Source organism: Amphibalanus amphitrite, unplaced genomic scaffold (genome assembly GCF_019059575.1).
Source record: "Amphibalanus amphitrite isolate SeventyFive unplaced genomic scaffold, NRLGWU_Aamphi_draft 001276F_arrow, whole genome shotgun sequence".
NCBI classification, from domain to species: Eukaryota; Metazoa; Arthropoda; class Thecostraca; order Balanomorpha; family Balanidae; genus Amphibalanus; species Amphibalanus amphitrite.
The window spans coordinates 73,486-98,506 of NW_024882769.1; the positions used below are offsets into that span (position 1 = coordinate 73,486).

The 25,021-nt window shown below is 45.6% G+C and overlaps 1 protein-coding gene across 1 annotated transcript; it reads left to right on the forward strand.

The window, feature by feature from the left end:
* The first annotated feature begins 1,517 nt into the window (after positions 1-1,517).
* Positions 1,518-2,201, forward strand: LOC122371757 (snaclec alboaggregin-A subunit beta'-like). The gene has a single exon (XM_043348411.1). It carries the CDS (start codon positions 1,518-1,520, stop codon positions 2,199-2,201), a length of 684 nt encoding a protein of 227 aa, XP_043204346.1.
* The last annotated feature ends 22,820 nt before the right edge of the window (positions 2,202-25,021 follow it).

Here is a 25,021-nt window from a genome sequence, read left to right on the forward strand (position 1 = left end):
TCCGGAGGGGGGTTGCGGCGTGGAGGAGAAAGATTTCAGTATCCTGAGGATAGAAGCACGGAACGGTGAATGCTTATTTGACTGAGCGTTTGATATGGTAAGAAGCAGAAGTGGGCAGGCGCTGCGTTCCTCCGATCATCCACTCCGTTACACATATAATTTTTCCAGGAGCGCCACTGTTTCCGTCGTCATTAATTTAGAACTTAAGAAGGCTGCTTATATACGTAAGATGATATGAAATGTCTGTCCTGTCTAAGTGCGGTTCACCTGGCTGCAATGCGGAATGTACGACTGCATGTATCGGCTAGTAGCGCCATCTGAAGCCAAGCAGCATATTCGTAGATGTCGCTACATGTGGTCCACCCCGTTCGGATCTGGCGTATTTCTGTGACGCGGACGATGCCAGGCAGCTGACAACGGCTAACAAATATGAAATATTTAATCTTTTGTGTTTTTCAAATTTCTATGTGTTGTTTGGCACGTTTCTCCGTGGACGAAAATGAAAGAAAGAAAGAAAAAGAAACTAGTAGGACTTCGTTCATCGACAAAGTTACTAGTTTCTTAAAGATAGTGGCATGTTCATCGATCGTCTAAAACTACCTATAAGTACCTAATTTTCTGCACGGTATGATAATTCATAGAGTATTTTGCTCATTACCGTGTGTGTGCCCAGCACATGTGAGCTTATGTGTCTGTGTGTCTACCTGCCTGCCTACCTGTTTGTTATTTCTACTTGTTTGTTTGTCTACTTGCCTGTCTGTTCGGCCGTCCATCTGTCTGTCTGTCTGTCTGTCTGTCTGTCTGTCTGTCTGTCTGTCTGTCTGTCTGTCTGTCTGATTCCATTACCGACCCGGCTGCCCGCGTCTTCCTCAACTCCAGTCCCGCCTGTCGGTTTGTTCACTGACAGTCCCGTCGGTAAGGACGGGGTGGGGGTGGGGGCGGGGGTAAGTGGACAAAGCACTCCAAGTGGGCGGCACGGGGGCACCTATAAGTACCCCAGGGGACCGCGCTGGGGAATGGTACTCGGTCAGTATGACTGACGGACCCACACGGTGAACGTGGTCCGGATATCGAACTGGAAACAGGGTGCTGGAAGTTGTGAGCTGGATACCATTCGTCTCACACAGTAGATCTTTAACCGAAGGCAGTGGTTTAATCAGCTTACCGGGAAGAAGAGCAGCGCATCTCCTGTTTATCGTCGTGTTGACTTGTCAGTTGTCAAATTGCTTGACCTTTGTCCAAAATATCATCACAAACTCGAAGCTACCGGGCAGAAATCTACAACCTACATTGAGTCCTCTGCAGTCTGGTATTATCTAGAGGATAACGCTAGACTTCCGTCATTGAATCTCTTCATCATCTACTAAAAGTTCTACTACCTCTAAGAACGGCACCGTCTCATTCTTTACCGTCTCTTGGAGCTCCAAAGTTACGTCTCTCTACGTCTCCAGTGAGTCTCTTATATCTGCGCCGTCTCTACGTCTCCCCATCCCCGTCCCTCGCCCCTGCCGACAGCGATGACCTCGCTCCGACCCGGCCACTCCGTCCGGGTGCTGGCGGTGGTTGCTGTGCTGGTGCTGCTCCCAGCGCCCAGCGCCGGCGCTGGTCGCTGGTTCAGCTCCGACCCACCCATCAACCACACAGCTCTGACCACGCTGCAGAGCGGCTCTGTAATCCAGTGTGGACTCCGCTGTCTCGTCGAGCCGCTCTGTGTGGGCCTGCGAGTGAGTGACCCTGACCCGGGTCTCGACCCTAGCCTCGACCCGGGCTTCACCTGCACCCCAGTGACCTGTCCCCCCGACTGGAGTGTCTTCTCCGGTGGCTGCTACCGCGTGTTCCCCGCCGTTCTCTCGTGGCCGGACGCCGAGCTCGCCTGCAACTCTGCCGGCACCGGCTCCCACTTGGTCTCCATCAGTTCCGCAGCCGAGAACGACTTCATCTCCACCCTGGCCCGGCAGGCGGGCGGCGTCTACTTCCACATCGGCATGTTCTGGCCGCTGGGCGCTCCTGCTGACGGCGCGCGCTGGACGGACGGTTCACCGGTAACCTACACCGCCTGGTACAGCGGGCAGCCCAACGAAAACCACAACGGCCTCTTCATAGCCACTAACCTGGCGGCGGAGCTGCGAGAGTGGAATGACATGAGTCCGACTACATTGCACGGATACATCTGCGAGCACCGGCTGCAGGGGACGGGGTAGAGCCGCGAGAGGGCGGGGCAAGGAAAACTGCGGGGAGAATGACGGAGTCGGATGATGGGACGTCCTGGGCACTTCTTATTGTGTAGAAGTGACGGGGTGAGACACTGCCTCGATTAGGTGTGTCGTTATTTCATCTATCTCTTCCTTCTGTTCCTATATTTCTCTATCCTTTCCATTTGGCTCATCCCCCGACTGTCTTGTTTTTCGTCACTCTTTCTCTCTCTCTATATTCTCTCTTATCTCTATCTCTCTCTCTCTCTCTCTCCTCTATCTCTCTCTCTCTCTCGCTCTCTCTCTCTCTCTCTCTCTTTCTTCTTCTTTCTTTCTTTCTTCTTTCTTTTTTCTTTCTTCTTCTTTCTTTCTTTCTTTCTTTCTTTCTTTCTTTCTTCTTTCTTTCTTTCTTTCTTCTTTTTTCTTTCTTTCTTTCTTTCTTTCTTTCTTTGTCTCTCTGTCCATCTCTCTGTCTCTCTCTTTCTCTATCTCTCTCTCTCTCTCTCTCTTCTCTCTCTCTCTCTCTTCTCTCTCTCTCTCTCTCTCTCTCTCTCTCTCACTCTCTCTTCTCACTCTCATCCGGACCAGTAACTTCAGTAATGAAGTTTTAGCGACAGTCTCCATTCCTTCAGTGTACCGAGGAGTGGATAGACTGCATTTCATCAACTATAGGCTAATAACACTATGCAACAGGCATTTTGTTCCTTAGTAACGACCGATTTTTTGGACTCATTGGGTCCCATTATAACCGAAATGGGCATTTGTTTTGATCTGAAAATGCTTTTCCGGTTTTCAGAGACGATTTTCGATTTTTGGCCCCGAAATTCGGTTTTTGGCCCACTGTGTCCGGTGTAATTGAGTAATCGACTCGCGGTAACTTTCATCGCCCTTCCTATGCCACAAGCTTTCGAATGATATCCGGTTTGCAAGACAGCCGGTCCCGTAGCTCAGTTGGTTAGAGCGTTGGACTCCGCGTGGTGAGAGCACGCGTTCCCGGTTATGACAGTCCGGGTTCGAAGCGCGACGGGCGCTCGACATTTATGGGCCTCCTGACAGGTATGGTTGCGGTTGGTGGCAGGCCGTAGCCAGGCGAAGTCAGCGAGGGGACCGCCGTGCGCGGCTTTGTGCGCACGTAAAACTTTGGCCTCTAAATTCTGCCATAAAATCGGAATTGCGCGATCGGAGGGTAGAGGGCAGGGTCATCGCAACAAGCTTCGCTTAGCGGTGGCTCTGTCCTTGTGAATCCTTCCCATCAAAAGGTTCGGACTAAATTTATAAAAAAAAATATTTGCGTGTAAAAATAACGTCATAAATCTATGTTAAAGTAAGAAAATATTGAAATTTTGTAAAAATTGACATTTTTTTCGATTTCATTTCAAAATAGAGAAAAAACTAAAGGCCCTATCCAAATTCTGAGCCCAGTTTCTTGAAGAGCATTCAATTTCCGTTCGGAAGGTACTATTTTAGTGCATTTTATCGGTTTACTGTGGCGTCCAGATTGAGTCACTTGAAAAACGGACCCCCAGCCATTTCCATGACAATATGTGTTCAGTGCATGAAGAATCATTCTAACAAATGGAGGTACAGATCAAGATTCTGAGCGACAGGACTGCTCAAAAGTAAGTTCCTGCGTGTGACCCGAGGTCACAAGGAGTCAATAACATGACCTCAGTTGACCCCTCGTTGATCCTATGGCGTCAACATACGTTATCAGGTTAATGCTATGTGATATGACTTAGGATATGTGTTTAGGTTAGCTCCATCTGGACGCCACAGGAATCCGATAAAATGCACTAAAAAGGTACCTTCCAATGGAAATTGAATGCTCGTCAAGGAACTGGGCTCAGAATTTGGATAGGGCCTTTAGTTTTTCCTCTATTTTGAAATGAAATCGAAAAAAATGTCAAATTTTTACAAAATTTCAACATTTTCTTACTTTAACATAGATTAATGACGTATTTTTTGCACGCAAATATGCAAAACCAGATATCATTCGAAAGCTTGTGGCATAGGAAAGGCGATGAAAGTTACCGCGAGTCGATTACTCAAGTACATCGGACACGGTGGGCCAAAAACCGAATTTCGGGGCCAAAAGTCGAAAATCGTCTCTGAAAACCGGAAAAGCATTTTCAGATCAAAACTAATGCCCATTTCGGTTAATAGGACCCAATGAATAAGAAAAATTCGGTCGCTTTCCAGGAACAGAAAATGTTTCATTTTTGTTGCATAGTGTAATTGCACTTGGAGTGTTTCTTCTTTGACTACGCTTGATGACTGTACATACCTTACAATAAATGTAACCTCTGCTATAATAAATTTCACCTCTCAGCAGGCAGCATATTGATGAAAATTTACAGAAACTAAGTTGGATGCCTTCTGATTGTTGCCAACTACTCCTTTGTTTGAGTTATAGACAATTACGAATCATAGCAGGGTTACAAATTCATCAATTTGTGATTACAGGGAAAATCAGATTTGTACATCTCTGTCATTGCGTCATACCGGGGCTGATGACTTGGATTCGTTTGTAATAAATGATGAGCGTTATGTAATGAGTGTGCACCTAGACTGGCATGGCAGACGAGTGATGACACAAGGTCGGCTGAAGCACATTTGCGAGTGGCTCATTGTGCCAATGTATACATATTTACACTTACAAGCCAAGTCACGCTATCATGAGCCACTACGCTTCTTCATAAAAGTAGACGGATCAATTTTCATCAGTTCACACAGTTCCTGAAACCCTTCGATTTAGCAAGGCTCAAGGAATTAAGTCATGTACCTTTTCGCCGTGCTCTAACTCGAGCTAAATGTGATCACTGTCATTCTGAGTTTTCGTTAACAGTTCTGGTGGAGCTCATTTTCTTGGGTGCCTAGCGTCAACGACAATCGTGCCTTTTTCATACCCATAAAAAGAGAATGGTGGACATAGGGATCTACGTATGTCACCACCGTATCAGTGGCGGCGGAACAGCTTCAATTAAGGGGGGGGGGGGCACTGCCGACTTTGGTCACATTCTTTCCATGCAACGCCCATAGGGCTAATGTTAAAATGCCAAAATCAAAGGGGGCACGGTGCCCGAAGCGCCCCTCGTTCCGCCACCTATGCACCGTATTATCTAAAAAAGAACTTACGAAAACAGTACATCCGCACAAAGCAAAAACACCAAGTTACAATAGTTATGCGTGTATCAGTCGATAAAAAATGACAACGCAGTACGCACTACACCCACAAACTTCCTTTGGCCTTGACCCCCGACATTTGAAATTGACCTGAGGTTAATTGTTCGGCCATTTAGAAACATTACGAAGACCTTTCATTGAGCACTGTTTTTGTTTCCGTAGCTTAGTTGATTACGAAGTTAGACAAAGGGCGGGTAAGCGCCCCCATCCCGAACCCTGTAAGTAATCGAGGTAAATCCCAGGCCCGGCTGGCTTAACCCTATTCCTGGCGGGCTCCGCCGGGACAAGAAACTGGCGGGGGGGGGGCCGATTCGGCCCCCCCCTTCAGATCTCAAAAAACACATCGCAGCGACAAACGGTAAACGGCATCGGATACGCACGGTCAAGATCTACAATTTTTACAAAGGTCATTTTCAGGTCAGGTCAAAGATGACGTCACAGGGGTCGAAAAAGTCAAAATGGCGGCGCTAGATATGGAGAGAGTTTTCTCGAATAACTTTCGAATTAGTCAAGATAGGAACAAACTAAGGGCATCATCGTGATCCTCCGTCAATCCGCATCGAATGATATACATGTTGACTCGAAAGGTCAAGGTCAAAGGTTGACCTCAGGTCACGTGACCTCGAGGTCATCATGTATATCATTCGATGCGTCTTGACGAGCTGAACACAATGAGACCATCCACGCGTCTGTATCTTGTTCCTGTACGGAGTTATTGGCCAAAAAACCTTGGTGACCTTTGATGACGTCACATGACCTCACAGCTGCCCAACAGCAAAACAGACCTCAAGGTAGTGAAGGTTGATCGTATATGAAGTCATGTATGGTATATGGGGCCATTCCGACCGTTTTAGTGGTAAAAACAGGGAGTTGATTTTTCCCCCATTGACTTATAATGGGGAGGTCGCGAAACTGACCTGACCTTAGGTCACCGATATCAAAATTCCGAGATAAACAAATTGCACATACTGGTACCCTAACTAAGCCTGAAGAGAAGAAATTGATCGGTCAAAAACTCTAGCTCTGGCGTGATTGCAAACTTTTCTGAGGTAGGGTCACCAAACCGCCTCTGGTGACCTGACCTGAGGTCAGATCAACTCAAAATTTTCAGACATGTTGCGTAGAAGCCTTTTAGGAAAAGTCAGAAAATTTGAGCTTCCTAGCTCAACGCGTTTGGGAGAAATAACCAAAAAAAACCTCAGGGGGGCTCCTGAGGCCCCCCCCCCCCCGCCAGGAATAGGGTTAAACAGCTGCAATATCAGACAGCATTCTATCGGAATAAGTAGGAGGCAGGATAGTCAGATGAAAGGGTCTCTGGTGTGTCAACCACATGATGTGCTACCCTGTGTCAGCATATGTATGTATGTATGTATGTATGTATGTATGTATGTATGTATGTATGTATGTATGTATGTATGTATGTATGTATGTATGTATATTTCCATAATCCTCTTCCTTGTGAACACAGCTCTTTCAGAAGTTCGAGTTATACACAGCTAAGAGAACTTCAAACTACTACATGGAAAAAAATGATGACACATACAGGCTCCTACCTAATTACAACTTTCAGGTGATTGATTTCGACCACTTCCATGCATCATCCTCAGACGGCTTTTGAAAAATGAACATAACGTCGGCTACATTTTGCCTTTCGCGACTGACATTCCAACGTGTTTACCGCTTAGTCACGCCTGAGCTGCAACCGAAATACAGCTAACAGCACCTTCACTGTATCAAAACGCGAATGGCTTCGGTCACGGATCCACGATATGGCAGCGTGATAGCCACGGTTTGATCAGCACACGACTGTGATTCAACTGCATATTCACCACGGTGTGATCACGAGTGGACTGCGTGATTTCAGGCACGAACAAAGAGACGGGAATCCACAGGTGTAATGGGCGATGTGAATACAGGTAGAAATACGTGCTGGCTGGGAGGTAGCCTCAATAAATAGAAGCTTAAATATATGTAGCTGAATGCCGGTGCCATTTCTAAGATTGATTGTCGGCTATCACGGTAGGTAAGCCTGGGTAAGCCTGTCAATGGCGGGCACTGGGAACGAGGGAAGCTGAAGCCAAGGCAACGTATGGCAACGGCAGCTATAGAAATCGGGGTGGAGCCAGAACTTACAATTACAGCAACGGGCAACGGCATACATAACGATTTCTAAGCCAGCTATATATGTGAATTTCTGTGACACGGTGCGGAGGAATGCGATAGAAAAGTAAGAGGTGCATTATAAGGTGCGATATACAGCGTCGTACCCGGAACACCAATTCATATCAAAGGTAAACAACAAACAGCAGCAATAATTGAGGCTCTTGGTGCCAACAAATTAATGCTGGCTGCCTGTACTGAAGTTCTCTATATACGAGCATGAACAACCTATTACACTGACTGGAGGAACTTGTATGTATGTATACCAAGCTCAGCAATATGAATTGCTGTTAAATGTCATAATTAAACCGTTTAGGGGACGTTTGCAGGAGTTCTAGCCTCTAACGTTTTCTTTTGTTGTTGTCGTTGTTATCGCGCTACTCTGCAATGCAAAGGCAGCTGATTTCGATGGCAAATGACTACTCAAACAATTCTAAATATGCTGCTTAAGAAGCAGTAAGCACGACACGTATGGGCCAACTTGTGCAAGGAAGCTTTGTATATAAGATTGTCATTATGGTGTGTGCATAACATGCACATTGCACAATGCAAAATGCTCACAGCTCCATGCAGCCACATAACCTAACTATGACCATTGGTTTGCCTGTAATGTGTCCGCTTAGTGACTCCATTGTTGTTTATGTTTTTTTTTTTTACTCCATTGTTGTCCTCATAATAAAGTGTTGGCGTTTCTTACAAGCAATTCACTCGCTCTCGGCCAGACCTTGTCAGGCGACTGTGATATTGAGCTCAAAAACGACATCGAACCAGAAACAGGCCGGTGGTTTCATGTGAGCGACACTCACGTCACCGAAATGACCTTGGACATGATGCTGAAGGCGCGGGCATACATGCTGTTCTACCGCTCCGGAAGGGTTTTGTAAAATGGGCATGGTGACTGTGTCTGCTTTGTATAGAAATATGATAGAATGTATGTAAAATAACAAATCCACTGCAAATGTTGTTTCAAAGCCATAGCGAGTACCTAGCATTATGCTTATCAGAAAATCTGATAATGGATGTGTGCTGGCGAGCAATTATGCTCGCAGTTTTTAACAGAAAACGTGTTTTAAGATAAATTTAAAAACAAAACAAATGTGACAGAATACGTACTCATTGCACACTACACTAGGTACAAATGTTTATCATTTATTCTCCCGAAGGAGCCAGAGCTGTTTATCGCTTTCAGACGGACAACTCAGTCTCACTGAAGAACAGTAATGAACGACCTGGCATTTCAAGGCAGGGTGAAGAATACTGAAAGAAAATATCATTTCTTAGGATGCCTGAATTCATGACATTAGCCTAAACGCAGCCACCATGAATTATCAGTTCTTAACAACATTACGTCACCCATTACGTTACGAATTACGTCATCCATTACGTCATCCATTACGTCATCCATTACAACGCCATTCCCTTCCGGCTAGCGCGGCGACCGAAGCGATCCTCTTTTCTGCCCCACTGAGCACAGATCCGCATCGGTGCCTCTCTCTCCCTCTCTCCCTTTTCTCCGCCGCTCTCTCATCCCCTTTTCGTTACCAAAGCGCTCGTAGTCGCGTCGTACCGATGACACTCTCATTGCCTCGTCTAGAAATGTAATTTGGAGTGTTCTTTGTTCAGGCTGCAGTACATTTATGTATTTTATCTTCAAATATTTATGCTTTTCATGTGCATTATTTCAAGAACAGCATGGGGTGGGTAGTCTTTGATGCGACGGAAGGAATGAATAATGAGACAATCAAGGCATAATTACAATAAGATATTATAAGATAGGCCCTGTTCGCAAATTGACCATCCTGTATTGCTGCATTGACTTTTTGAGGGGCTGACGTTAGCTTTATCATCATCAATTGTATTTTGCTTCACCATCAGCTGCTGTGCGGTGTAAAAAATATGGGAACATGGAGGAACGTAGCAGCCATAGTCAGTCAGCCCGTCTCGTCGAACTGGTTCAAGGCAGGGTTTAGAAGCCTAAGGTTAGGAGCGAGCAACTGGTGTGAGTGGATGGAAGTGGAGGTCAGAAGGACACCCAGCGCCCTCAGGCAGGCTAATGGAATTCTCAGCGCACGTGCTATCCCTACTGGCCACACATCCCCTACCTATGGTGGATGGGCAAGAGGAGATGTGGCAGAGACGAATGACGCATTCTGGCATACATTGACCCCGAAGTTTCCACAGTATTTGCTTGGTCGATCGCTTACTCACTGGAGAAAACTTTTTGGTCTTTACTCTTTTTACCTGTCTTGATTATATGTTTTTTATACGCCATCCTTATGAACCCATCTAGTCCCTTCGAAGATCAATATAACAAAATACGTTTCCATCCAGAACCAACACGTAACATCCTTTCTGAAGCTGAATGTGATGATGCATAGTCAGCAGCTCGTCGTTGCTCACTACATACCTCGCCATTAGGCACCAATACGATCATATAGGTACTGCTCAATATCAGTAATACAGTTATCTATTGCCTGATGTATCCGTAATGAAAATTATTGTTAATTGTTTCAACCCTCGCCCACCGAGGGTGGGGGTTGGTATCACCCCTGACGGTTTTCTCGCGGTTGCTCGGAGCGCCTTAGATATGGAATGCCGAAAGCTGGCATACATGTCTTTTGATTCCATTCGAATTCTATAAACCACGAAATGAAATTTTCAGGACAGGTTACGACAATGACCCATGGCGCCACAGGTTGCGTCAAACGATGCCTAAAATGTAACAGAGGTGTTGGATAGGATGAAGGTCAAGGGAGCAAAGAGTGAGGGAACGTAAAACCTGGACGGTGACGCCGCTCAGAGAGAGGAACTTTATCAAAGTGGGCACTGCACGTTGGACAATGGTCAGTGGCTGCGTCGGTATCCATGACAGTGGCGATGACGGCAGCGGCCAGCACCAGTGTTAGTAGCGGTGACGGTGCACTAGCAATCGGCAGCGGTGGGGGGGGGGGGGGGGGGGGCGGCAGCGGCATCGGTCGCCGGCGGCAGCGGTCGGCGGTGGGGGCGGGTCAGGTCAGTGACAAACGATGTCTGGAGCACTCTCGGCACTCTCGGCACCCACTGCGGATGTCGTTAGCGGATCAGAAGAACCGGTCGCCGACGCCGACGAAGGGGGGATCGAGTCGAAAGGACGTGGGCAGGGGAAGGCGAGCAGATGGGTCTGGAGCTGGACGATACGGGGGAGGCTGGACATGACTACACTTGTGTCTGTTGACAGCGTCAGGACAGCGAAAGTCAGCTGGTACTTACTGCTTAGACTATCAGAAATGCAGAGCATGAAGAAGAGTTTCAAGGCACAGGATATTCAAGAAGCAAGTTGTAATCTATAGAAAACAATATAACGGTATTTTGCAGTAAATAACAATGAACGTTTATAGTATACCTACTTTATCAGTAAAATTTAAATATTGACGAGTCACTCCAAGTGTTTATCTTCACATTGTCAGCCACAGATAAGAAGTCCAAGCCGTTCAAATCATTTGTTACAACGGCAGCAGAAGCATGAAGAAGCAAAACCATTGAGGCGTCTGGCAAATGTCAAATGCCAATTCTTTTTAAATATGGAATTGTTGTACTGGGACATGGTAAATATTCAGAAACGAATTATTCGACACCAGTAATATGTATATGATCGGTAGCTTTCGGGGGCTGCTGCCTCCTTCATCAGCCTGCTTTTTAAATGCATTAGAACACAAGACAATACGTTTCAAACATGTCTACCAAAAAGTAAACCGCCACGAGGAAAAGTTGTAACGGTACGTCTCAAGCATAGATGCACAAAACAGTTTGATACATGATAACAAATAATAACACATAATTAAGTCGCCATCGTCCGTAACATCCGTAATAAAACATTCGACATTAATCGTGATCCGTGGTCGTAACAATCGAGTTCGTGATCCGTGGTCGTAACAATCGAGTTCGCACAATCGGGGTCATGACATATTAATCGAGTAACAATCGAGTTCGTAATAAAACACTCGAGTAACAATCGAGTTCGCACAATCGGGGTGATAACACATTAATCGATGGTAATCGTTATAGGATCGTAATCGTTACATACTCGCAGGCGCACAAGCTTGCATAAATTCGCTCTGATAGCCACACGCCTATACAACAAAACAATTTTCAACAATCCAAAAGCAAGTGTACCTATTTTTGACAGCTCACTCAGCCTCATCGAAAAGCGCCTTACACACGTAGTGCCCGGTACATATCAGGCACCTCCCACCCAGGTAAGATGTTAATGCTATTGTGTCTATCTACCCTGGAAATGTAAAAACCCTCCTTCACCTTTCGTTTACCCCAGTTCGTTTCATAATCCAAAATTTTAACTTCGCAAAAATTTTAACTTTCAGCACGAGGCCTGCAGCCAACCTTAGTGCTAGACTCGTCAACCTAAGGACAGGTTGGGGGTGAAGGAGAAGGCTGGGCTGGTCTATCAGTATAAGTGTCAGTGCGGAAAAATTTATGTAGGAGAAACCGGGAGAAAGCTAAGGACGAGGGAATCGGAACACAAACGAGCTATAGTAAACGGAAACCGGGATCACTCAGGGATATCTAAACATGTGCTAGAGACAGGGCACTCTATCAAATGGGACGAAGTTAAAATTTTGGATTATGAAACGAACTGGGGTAAACGAAAGGTGAAGGAGGGTTTTTACATTTCCAGGGTAGATAGACACAATAGCATTAACATCTTACCTGGGTGGGAGGTGCCTGATATGTACCGGGCACTACGTGTGTAAGGCGCTTTTCGATGAGGCTGAGTGAGCTGTCAAAATAGGTACACTTGCTTTTGGATTGTTGAAAATTGTTTTGTTGTATAGGCGTGTGGCTATCAGAGCGAATTTATGCAAGCTTGTGCGCCTGCGAGTATGTAACGATTACGATCCTATAACGATTACCATCGATTAATGTGTTATCACCCCGATTGTGCGAACTCGATTGTTACTCGAGTGTTTTATTACGAACTCGATTGTTACTCGATTAATATGTCATGACCCCGATTGTGCGAACTCGATTGTTACGACCACGGATCACGAACTCGATTGTTACGACCACGGATCACGATTAATGTCGAATGTTTTATTACGGATGTTACGGACGATGGCGACTTAATTATGTGTTATTATTTGTTATCATGTATCAAACTGTTTTGTGCATCTATGCTTGAGACGTACCGTTACAACTTTTCCTCGTGGCGGTTTACTTTTTGGTAGACATGTTTGAAACGTATTGTCTTGTGTTCTAATGCATTTAAAAAGCAGGCTGATGAAGGAGGCAGCAGCCCCCGAAAGCTACCGATCATATACATATTACTGGTGTCGAATAATTCGTTTCTGAATACAAATGCCAATTCGAAGCTCGCATTACCAGACTACTGAAATCAGAAGAGCATGGCAGCTGCCAATGCTTTTCTACCTTATCTCAGTAAAACTCTCACTTCAATCCAATTCATACCCTCACGAATTGCCATTTATCGACCATGAACTGTTGAATCTACCGGCGAGCATGGCTAAGGGAGTCGCTGGATTTTCGGTGGCTCCGACTCTGATTCCGGCTCCAGTTTCAACTATCGTCTCCAACTCTGACTCCGACCAGACTCCGCAATCCCACCGGCGAAGGCCTGCTAACCAGAAAGCTCTCTCCGACCGATGACTTCTCGTGCGTTCGGACGTGCCGTTTTTGGCGTGGACTTTCCACGCCTCACGAAAACGGCCGTTCGGGCATGCCCGTTCTGCTTGATCCCACGGAATCTTTCGTGTTTCGTGCTGCTCGAACGGTTTGTGTGAGAAATTCCTTAGCGTGGAAATTCTACGCGAAAAGCTGATGTCCGAATCCTGGCTTCAATCCATCTTCAATCTCGACCGCATCTCTAACTACAGCCTATGACCCGGTTTCCATGGGCACCGCACCTGTGATCCGGATCAGTAAAAGTGGATCAGTTAATCCAGTATAGCTATAATACCAGTATTAAAGACACTATATGGAAATTGTTGTGATGGGGCATGTTTTTCCTCCATTTTCCCTTTTTCCCTTCATTTGGACTCGCCCCCCGGTCGTATGGAAACACGCAGAAAATAAACAGTTCCATGGTCGCCGCCATCGTGTTTCGGTCGTCCTGTGCCGCTCCAGAGATATCGCCGTGTTAACCGCCACTACCGACCATAACAGAAATGAAAATAAGAGATTAACTGATTATATAAACCTAATCCACTTAGAATTATAGCTTGTAAGTTGTAACGGAGAGTTTGAGAAATATTATATGATTTAAATTTAGTGATCCGGATGACGAGTGCCTGGAAACGTGGTCTATGTAGGGTAAGGGCGGGTAAGAGTACGCGGGCGATAAGAGTACGCATCAGCTGTTTCGGTTGCTTAGCAACGCGGGTTTGTCGAGTTCATGAAGTGACATGAAGCCGCCAGTGCGTGCTTGTCACCAACGGAACGTGGGCGTTGAGCGGCGACGCTGTTGAGTTTAAGGCGATAAATATTATTTTCGAGCGTTATGATATTATTATGGTATGGTACAATAATTTTGATACTTGGCAGTTGAGATAAGGTACATTTCCGTGATTGTTGTGGGAAACTTGTGAGGTTATCTGGGGAAATACTGTGCAGTGCAATATTCTGTTTGCGAAGTTTTGCACAACGTTTCGGGGTTGTTTTGTGCGCGAATTACATGTACGGTAAGAGGACGCACTGTTCAGGAGGGTAAGAGTACGCAGAATTATACATTAAATCGAATATACAGAAATATAGAATTATTAATCTATCGCTCAATGACGTTTGTTTTGTAGGTATATCATCAATGGAGCACTGTGATGCAGATGGGTACCCAAAATTCTTCCAAATACGAGTTATTCTGTCTTTTGATTGAGCATTTTTTTTAAGAAACACACGACATGATTATTTCCTGATTTATAGACTTGAAAGATTTATTTTATGTTTTTCTTTTTGGATACTAGAATTAACTTAGATGCCTTCTGAGTTTGAAGTTAAGCATTTGGACAGTACAAGCTGCATAGGTGTGTGTTCATATGCTTGCGTACTCCACCCGCCTGGCGTGCGTACTCTTACACACCCCATATGGTAAGTGTACGCAACTGCAGCGGTTCAGAAAATGTCAGTTTTAGACCGCTTCCATTTACGCTGAAGGATCGTTGCCCCATGGGTTGATGGCTAATTCAATGAACTTTAATATTCCCTATTTGCCATTTCTTTCTTTCAAATATTAACCCTCACCCATGTAGGGGGGGTGGGGTGCAACCCCCTGATGTTTTTCTTAGCTACACGCCGAACCGTTTCAGATAGCCTGCTCCAATTTTCAGTACCCTTTGGGGCATCCTTTGCGCAACTTTTGGTAATTTTTTTTTTTTTTTTGTCAAGGTCATGTCAGGTCACGGAGTTATGACGTCATAAAGGGAACAACCTCCGGCCAAATTTACGCTAAATTGGAGATTGCTTCACATTGGTATAAATGCCGACTGACCTGACACACTGATGGATTGTTTTAGAATCACAACTGGCTGATTTGACATTGGCACAATGTCCGTTGACATTTTGAAGGTTACTAAAGGTCAAGGTAAGGTCAGTGACCTCGGTTGACCTGTAATGACTTCTTGCACTTGTATGCCTTTTCGGGGTATTTTGATGCCCTGAATTCGAATCTGCTATCCATTTCAGGCATCGTCGGTTGTTTCTTGTAGTTCATTTTGGGTCAGGGTCAGGTCAGTGACGTCACACGCCTGACGTGACCCAATGCACAAATGACCTTGCAGACTTCCGATGCTCCCAACGCATCATTTTTAGAGTTATGACATCGAAATATACACCAAACGATAGAGATTTGATCAAGGATCACGATAGTGAAGATTTCAAGTCGATATCTTTTACCATTTTGCCGCAATCGGCGCAGAAATCTGAAAAAGTTAGATTTTTCCAAAAATTTAACCTTTGACCGGTCATAAGTAGGTCAAATGTTGACCTAGGACCAAAAAATATACCACCAATCGCGAGATCTCGTTGAGAGCAATCCGTTGGTCTTTTCTGCTAAGCTCTACGACGCTCCGTTTTCAAACGCCAGGGGGGTCGCACCAACCCCCCCCCCCCTGCATGGGCGAAGGTGGCAAAACACCGTTTACGGGCGAGGGTTAAACAAATGAGAGCAAGAAATCCACTAAGTGCGTACTCTTATACGACTTCACCCTACTTATTTCCGACTTACTGGCACGGTGCCAGTGGCATCGGGCTCTGTGCACGGCGGTACAGCATAACTTCAGGCGTCCACTTGCACTGCCATCTAGCGACAGGTTTGGTAAACTGTGGTAGGCTTGCTGAGCGGCAAAGGATTGACCTAGCACGCGCAGTGGAAGGGTTGCGAGTACTACGCCCAGTGGAAGGGGGGGGGGCGGATGTCGCCCCCCCCTAAGATCTCAGCTCCCACTGGAGCTAGAAAGACGAAATTTGGAGGGTAGGTGGGGGCCATGGGGAACTCTGTTGTGTGTGAATTTCATGACCCTAGGTCAATATCTTCAAGGTCAAATGAGGTCAAATGTGGTCAAATCTGCCATATTAGCGACTTTTTTGCGTTTACACGCCGATAACTCAAAAAGCTACCGGCCGATTTTTTTAAAATCTTTCTCTATACGAAAGAGCAAACATTTGTGAGTATGTATGGTGAATTTCTAGATAATCCAACAATAAATATGGCAGTCAAAAGCCTGCTAAGGGTAAGATGTCGCCGGCTGAAGCGGCATCGGCCGACGCGGGAAACGCGGCAATCACAATTTTGTGTTTACACACTCATAACTCAAGTTGTTACCGGCCGATTTTCAAAATTTTTTGACCATATGATTGACTGTACATTTCTCAGTCTTCTCACCGAATTTGACGCGAATCTAATATAATCAGCGGTAAGGAGCGCGATGTAAAGACGGACCGTCCCGCCCCGGCACAGTCTACAATTCAGGCGGCGCGTAACGGCTAGCGCCGGCCGCCGCGCCGCCGCGCCGCGGCGGCGGCAGGATGTTTGACTTTACACCGCTATTAATAGAAAAGTTGTGAACCGATTTTCTTACTTCTTGCACGAGAAGATCCGCAATTCAATTCTGGACAGGTAGCCGGAATTTCACATTGATATTATGCTTGCGGCGCGAGTTATTGGCGAAAAACAGGAGGGGTGGGCGAAATCCGCCCCCCCCCCCTTCCACTGCGCGTGCTAGACAATCAATTTTGATTGACAGCACAGTGCTCATTACTGAGTCATTATGTTATGGGTGATATGAGAGTAATTTACTTTTTTAGTCATTTACTAGGGTTACCCGCGTGCTCTGCAACGCGAAGAAGGGCTATTTTTGACCCGTGGGTATTGGGTTGGTCTGTGTCGATTTGGTTGGTAGGTATCCATTTCGTTCGATTGCTTTTTGACTGCCAAGCATTTTGTTACGAACGAGCGAGCGCAGCGAGCGAAGTGAGTCTTTTCAATATAACGGAAAATGGATGATGATGTATGTAAACAATAAACCAAATTATTACAAATGCATTCAAATATATTGAAAAAGACACACATTAAAAACCAAATTAATAAATAATAAACCAAATTGTAATATTTTGGTTTATTATTTACATCATCATCCAACCTGTCATGGATACTCAACATAACGGAAAATCTCAGCATGAGCGGCCCGGCCCGGCCCGGCCCGACCTGTAACACTTTTAAGAGTCTTATATCTCAGCAACCGCTAGACCGATTGGCCTGCGGTCTTTTTTGCTGGGTAGCCCCATCCCTTCCACCCCGTAATTGACTACTTTTGATACATCTCAGTGACCGTCGTGGCACGTGCCACGTGAAAAGTCAAGGGTGTTCTTCAAGCAGTTTTGCAAAAGTAATGATTTTGAGAGGCCCATATCTCAGCAGCGGCTTGAGCAATTGTCTTGCGGTAATTTTTATAGTGTAGCTGCATCTCTTCTACCAAAGGTCGGATACTCTCGATCTATGTGAGTGACCCCCACTGCACGTGCAAAATACAAAAAGAAGAGGTGCCAAATTTGGATCTCAGATCTCAGGAACGGCTGGGCCGATTGCGTTCAAATTTGGCACACCGCTAGCGACCGGTTAGAAGGGTGCTTTGCACAAGCCCGTTGGAAGTACCCTCTCGCCCTTCCGCACGTGCAGGGCTCACTATCTCGCTCGCTCGTTCTTCGCCCAAAAGGCGTTATACTGGTGATAAAACAAAAAAGATACATCGCATCGAGGTGCCCGTGTCGTATTATCATGGGTTCTTCTATAGAATGCTGAATGATCCGAAAACTGTCGTGAAGCCTTTTGAGGGCAATCGATGAATTTCGCTAAAAATGACAATGTAGTGGTTTGGAACATTTACATTTTTAAGAATACTGTTGCTTATAATGCAAAAATAAAGACTGAACCTTGGACAGAATTGAATGCTCTTTCCAACGATGCCATTTTTATTGCCAGATATATCAGATAATGGAGCAAAACCATTTTGATGAACAAAGTGGCACAAAATTGACAAACACCATTTTTTCATGATTTGTACCACCTTGATTTGGATTAATCAAATTTTCACAATTTTTTTTTCATGGGAGGCGGTACATGTTTATTGCTAATAGGTGTTGTTTCAACCCGCTCCGTCTGACGGTCACCTGAAAATAATATAAATTCCAAAATCCGTCCAAAACGTCAATTTTCCACATGAAAGTGCCCTCCCCAGTGCACGTGGCGCGTGCCATCCCCTGCACCGCACACCATTCGATAGCCCGTTCAATTATCTACACGATGCTACACGATGCAATTATCTAAATTTCAAGTCGCTACGTTGCGCCGTTCCTGCGCTATAACACAGTTTAGGCATGACAAAATTTGGCATGTCGAATCTGTGGGTTGAAGCGACCTCTGTATTAAAATTTGGGGGTGATCGGACCAGGGGTGCGCCGTCGGCACGCGCTCGCGTGCGCCATAGGGTTAACACGGGAAACGGTCAAATCGACGATCGGGCGAAAACCGGCCTGCGGCGCCTGCTTCCAGGCAGTATAAGTCGGCAACGGGTGGGCGCAGCGAGAAGCGATTTACACCACTCGATAGAGGAGAGATGGGCCTAGCGTATTGACATAGTTTCATAGTATAGCACGTGGCACGTGCAAGTCAATACCCCCGGTTGTGAAAAAAATGACCGATTTCGTGCATTGTTACGGGAAAATCGATGCCGTTGGAAAACGGCTTGACGGAATGAAATCAGTGTTGTATCATTTTGCAGATAAATGTACGTGTAATCAGAGGAAAGCAAATAAAAAGTGATGTTCTGTACCATTTCTTTAATAATAGAAAATTAATTTGAAAATTTGATTCGCGCGGAGCGCGATGTCCTTTACAACACCAAAACGTATTGAAAACGTTTATCAATCGCTATGAAACCTACATATTCGGAAAGAGCATTCTTTTCTGACCAATATCCACCCAAAATATTATCGAAAAGTCAATAACCTTTTGTGAAAATGATTGAAACATACGGCCGTGTTTTGTTAACGTTACAGGTATTTTTCGACAAAATCCAATCGATGGCTTATGGCCGGCAGGTCATACAACTTTTGACAATAGCCATCAAAGCATAGGCTGCAATGCACCGCCCGCAAAGGGGAATTCCAAACACCGAAAATAAGCGCCTACCAGTAAACAGCACATTATTGTACTAGGAATAACTCAGCTACTACTGGGCCGAATGCGCTGAAACTTGGACTGTGGGTGGAGGGGGCATTAACCTGGCGATGTATGGTCATTTGTGACAGGTAGGGTGGATCGACTGCACGTGCGCACGTGAGGGGTCCACTTATACATCTCAAGAACGGCTGGGCCGATTTCGCTCAAATTTTGTTCACTGTTGGGGACAATTTAGAAAGGTGGCTGGCACAAGTCATATGGAGTCTCAGTTAGCGCGTGCGCACGTGCAGCGGGCCAGTTTTATATCTCAAGAACGGCTGGGCCGATTGCGCTCAAATTTCGTACATTACTTTAATCGCGTATAAAAAGGGTATCTATTTTTAGGTTATGAGTAAGGTAGGGTATGGGTAGGTTAGGGTAGGGCAGGGTTGAGTTCAATAAAGGCAAACCATGAGAAAGGCTCTAACAACCCGCAACCAGCACCAACATACCATGCCGTTCAAACAAATATCCGACTCCGACAAAAAATAAAAATAAAAATCATAAGTTCCCACACCCAAACAAATGCCCCCTCAAACGCATCTATCAAAACGCACAATTATAGCGCAAAAACAATTATAGCGCAAAATATGCCATCTAGTTATAATTATTTTCATTAATTCTATTACTGAACGTTAGGCGGCACGGGCGGACATCGATAGCAGCGCCTCTATCGGTCACTAGGGAAAGCTTGGCTGTAGGCGACGAAATACCGGCTGAGTTGTCACACGTTGAATAGGTTTATAGACATCCGTCTTGTGAAAAAGTTGAACTTTTGCCTTCAATATTTCTACAGGCAATTTTAGAAGTGTCTTCACATAGATTACAAAACCATTTAGATTATTCTATTCACTTCAAGCTTTTCCTATTGTTCTTGACGAGATGCAGGAACTATTTCTAATTAGTGTTTCTAGCTTAGTAAAAGAACATATTATGCAAACGATGAAAAAAGCATAAATGGAAGATTTTATATGCAATTTTCTCTAACAATTAATGGTAAATTATCTACATATCAAGGAAAAGATGCATGCTAACTGATAATTTAAAGTTCTTGGGGCCAGTTGTTTTCCTCTTTTCTTACGTCGCCCCAATGGCCGCGAATACACTAGTGATAACGCCTATCGACAAATGTGAGCACATGAATTGTGATGCTTGAGCACTTTGAGGGTGATTGTCCCTGGTGCAATTATTGACCTTAAACAGCGAAGTAGACTGATGCGTTATTATGATAGAAAAGGCGTTCAAAGATATTGCAAGCTCGCGTGGCATTGTTTCACATCTAGTCGTTTTTGTCACATCTCACTCCAATGCGGCGCAGGTTCCATTAAATTCGCCGCAAAGCCTGCAAAATGCCTGAAGATTGATTCCAGACCAAGCACTGAAATTCCTCACGTCGCGTTTTTAAAGAGCAAACGGATTGATGAGCGCCAGTAAAGCCACGTCCCTAGAAATGGCTTCTGAAAAGAAAACCGCAGCATAGTATTTGGTTTCAAATGGCTGAGCCAAAAGCATTCAGAGCTGGAACAAGAAATCAGAGACGATAGAAGTTTCGCTCCAACGGTGTGGCAAAAAAGAAGGAAAGAAAACAGCCATGTGGTTATCACTCTTATATTTCATTAAAATAGCATAACTAGCTTAACAAATTGCCCAAACAAACAGCGCGAGTGATAAGTTGTCTTCGCAATGCGTCGGACATCTGAAGAGACCACATTCTTTATTTCATCAAAGAATAACGAGCTGGAAAATGTAAGCAAATTAACAGACATTTATGCGCATGCCCAATGAAAGTCGGCATGATAATAACAAATGATAATAACAAATGATAATATGTGAAAAAAAACGATTGCTGTGCATATTCTTGGAAACTTCTTGAATTAACCCTCGCCGGCCGAGGGGGGGGGGCGGGTGCCGCCCCCCCACAGGGTTTTTTCGCGATAGCTCGGAACACGCTGGCGATAGAGAGCTGAAACTTGGCATACCTGACCTTTGATCCAAGCCCGATCTTTTGACACCAACCGCATTTTTGGGTCAGGTCAGGTCACTGACCTATGACGTCATAAGTGAACCTCTGCACGGTCTTCAGATGTCGCAACTTCGCAACGCCCTCACTGCCAGAGGACTAGGAGATGTCACAGGGAAATGAAACTTGCAGGATCTAGTGTCCATTATGAGACCCACAACTTGTATATCTCGGATTTTTCCTAAAGGTTATATGAGGTCAGGTCATTTTCGTGACCTCACCATTATAAGTCAATGGGGAAAAATGAAAACTGTTATTCTGGCGCCGGGAACGATCTCCAACTATCTCAAGCACACAGAATCGTGATTTGATGCACTTCTTGTAAGGTTAGATGCGTCAGTTTTGCAATGTTGACCTTGCGTGACGTCATTTATGACGTCATCAAGGTCATATTAGTTTTTCGTCAATAACTCTTGATCAAATTGAGCTAGCGAGTCGGGAAAGCCACCAATGGACTCAGGAAGGCCTGCCGAATCGAATGATATGCGACATGACCTCTTTCGACCAGCTTCGTGACCTGGGGGTGCTGACCTGACCTTGACCTGAGGTCAACACCCCAAGTTGACCTGACCCGGACAAAAAGTATATCATTCGACGCGCCTGAGCGAGGCGAACACGATGCTGCCAAAATCGGCGCTCTGCGGCCATTTTTGCGAAGTTATTCACCAAAAACTGAATCGTACCTTGGGGCACTTGACCTGACCTCAGAGGTCACCGGTTGACTTAGGACCTTAAAATCGGGTACCAATCTCTGCGTCTCGTAACGGCGCACACGCTCGTTTTTTTCCGCTACGCGCTAGCTCCACCAGGGGCGAAACGGCGAGGGGGGGGTCGTACCCGCCCCCCCCCCCTCGGCCGGCGCGTATGTAGAAAACCAATAGGTCCGGCGAGGGTCAAGACGAGTTCATATAACGCTTGATTGAATATTTTACAAGATTGTTTTAATAGGACAATGTGTATTAACTGACAGCAAATAGCACCCATTCTGTTTTTTGTATCTTGAAAACAATGTTCCGTGTCATTCCCTAAATAAGAAATGCATGGTTAACCCTTGTTTCATGTAGCCTCTATCAAAACAAACTGTAGCGTAACTGCAGCTTAGGAGCTGAACATGTTTGATGCTTTATCACCGTCAAACAAAATTGTCATGCGCCCATGCAGGTGATAGGGAAAGCGGACGAAAGTATTTATAGATGACCTCATCTTGCACTATCAATAAACTTAAATGGAACCACTGTCCTTTTTATCATCGAATGCTAAAATAGAAGACACATTCCTGAGCTCCTTGCTCTGTGTCGGACATTTTACCCGTAACATATTAGGCTATTTGCTCGTCAACAGACATACGAACCCTCCTAAACCGCACCACGGCAAAGAACAGAGCTACAACAAACAACAGCAGCAGGAAAATGTGGTCAAAAATGATCAGAGCTGTTGGCATGGCGACGGTGAACTCGGTAAATTTGTCAACTCTGACGAACCGCAACGTGGAAACGTTGCTAGGCGGCGCCTGAAGCACCGGAGATTTTCAGCGCTGGCCTCAGCGTCACTGCCTTGGTGTAGAGATGATACAGCGATCCATGCTATCTGAAACAACAGAGGAGCATCAAGAAAAAATGGAATAATGCAATTCTTTTATAGCGCTTTGTTTTGCATGATTGTAGTTTTATAAAGCCAACGGAGCATTTATAAATTCACCAATTCAAAGGAAAAATTGAAATAAACGGGATACAATAAAACCAGTTGCAGTACATGTGTGCATACCAAAGGCATTTTCAAAAAAAAAATCACCGATCTTTTTGTGAGCAAAAATAGATCATATATCGGAGTTGTATGAAACTCCCTAAAAATGCAACATGTTTATAGTGGTGCTATCCGTAACAATAATTTTCAGTAATTCGTGCATCAATGGTCATCCAGTAGCATGTAAACGGCGACCATCATTTCAAAAGGAATACATTTTGCCAAGCACAGAACATTTCCAGTAAAATCATTCGTAATATTTGGCTGTCGTGCATGCGATTCGTCATCTATTTCGGCAGTTTTTGATAACTGGAAAAGAATTCCACGACGTACAAGCTCTTTGGATCACCATGGACAATCTGCACGCTAGATAAAGGAAAGGTATAGACCTATTTACAGTCATTCCACTTTTTTCTAGCTCACAACTCGCACAGAACGCTGTAAAATGGAGTGAAGGCGCAGTGATCCCTATTGCCATTTTCCTTTGGATCGTGGACTGCAATAAACCAGTATAACGCCTTTTGGGGCGACTAACGGAGCGAGCGAGAGGGTGGGCCTAGCACGTGCGAAATTTCGAGGGGTTACCTCCAACTGATTTGTGCACGGCACCCTACTAACCGGTCTCTAGCGATGTGCCAAATTTGAGCACAATCGGCCCAGCCGCTCTCGAGATCTGGAAGCGGCACCCTGCACGTGCGCACGTGCAAAATGGGTCCCAACTGACTTGTGCACGGCACCCTTCTAACTGGTCCCTAACCGTGTACCAAATTTGAGCGCAATCGGTCCAGCCGTTCTCGATATCTGGAAACGACCCCTGCACGTGCGCACGTGCAGCAGCACCCCAACTCTGACACATGGATATGCATTGCCTAGTGGGTGCCTACCTACATGCCAACTTTCAGCGCAATCGGCCCAGTAGTTACCGAGATATTGCAACTATTACAAAAGTGACAACTCTTCGTTTTGCACGTGGCACGTGCATAAGGGGTCACCCACATGCATCGAAAATCGTCCAATACTTGGTAGAAGGAATGAAGCTACCCTACAAAAATTACCGCATGTAAATCGGTCAAGTGGTTGCTGAGATATAAGCGTCGCAGAATCGTGACCACGGCCGGCCGGCCGGCCGGCCGCTCATACTCAGAAATTTCTGTTATTCTACGTAAGACTCCGCTCGCTTCGCTCGCTCCGTAACAACACGCGTGATAAAAAGAAAATCGTAAAAAGTATTGACATTCATTTACTTTCATGCAGCCAAAAACACAGCACAGCTTACAAGAAAAGCACAAAAGCAACAACAAAACCAGGTCCAAAAAACAACAACAAAAACATAAAAGAACTCACCAATCACCATTTATCAGGTCCTAGTGCTTGCGTTTTTGCTGCTACCATACGGCTCCGTACACACTGGTCCACAAGAGCTCAGCTTTGTAGCGGGATCTGTCAACTGTGTGGTCGTCCGCGGCTGTTTCACTGTTCCTCGACCTCTTACTGTAGATCCGCGGTGGCTCTTCTTCCTGAAGATCGCCTCACTTCGTGGTCTGTATCGTTCTTTGTCGTCTCTCGTCACTTGCTTTTGTTTGCTGTGATCAGCGGTCTCTCCACTCCGTAGTGGTCCTGCTGACTTGTGGTCTCTTCTCTCAGCTGATGGTCTGGTCTGTCCGGGGGCGCTGTGGTCCTGCTGGTCCGTGGTCCGTGGTCCGTGGTCCGTGGTCCGTGGTCTGTGGTCCCCTCGCTCGGCTGTGGTCCGACCGGCCCGTCGGCTCTCAAGCTACTGGCTGATGTCTGACCGACTCGATATTGGCAGAGAGCGGGGCGAACGGATGAGAGAGAGGGAGCGAGAGGAGGAGGGAAAGAAGGAGAGAGGGATAGAGAGAGAGAGGGGGAGAGGGAAGGAAGGAGAGGGAGGTGAGAGAGAGGGAGAGAGGGGGAGAAAGAGAGGGGGAGAGAGAGAGAGGGAGGGAGGGAGAGAGAGAGGAAGGAGAGAGAGTAGAGAGAGAG

Excerpts from the sequence above, each read along its gene's own strand:
- LOC122371757 (XM_043348411.1), top strand. The coding sequence starts at position 1,518 with ATGACCTCGCTCCGACCCGGCCACTCCGTCCGGGTGCTGGCGGTGGTT.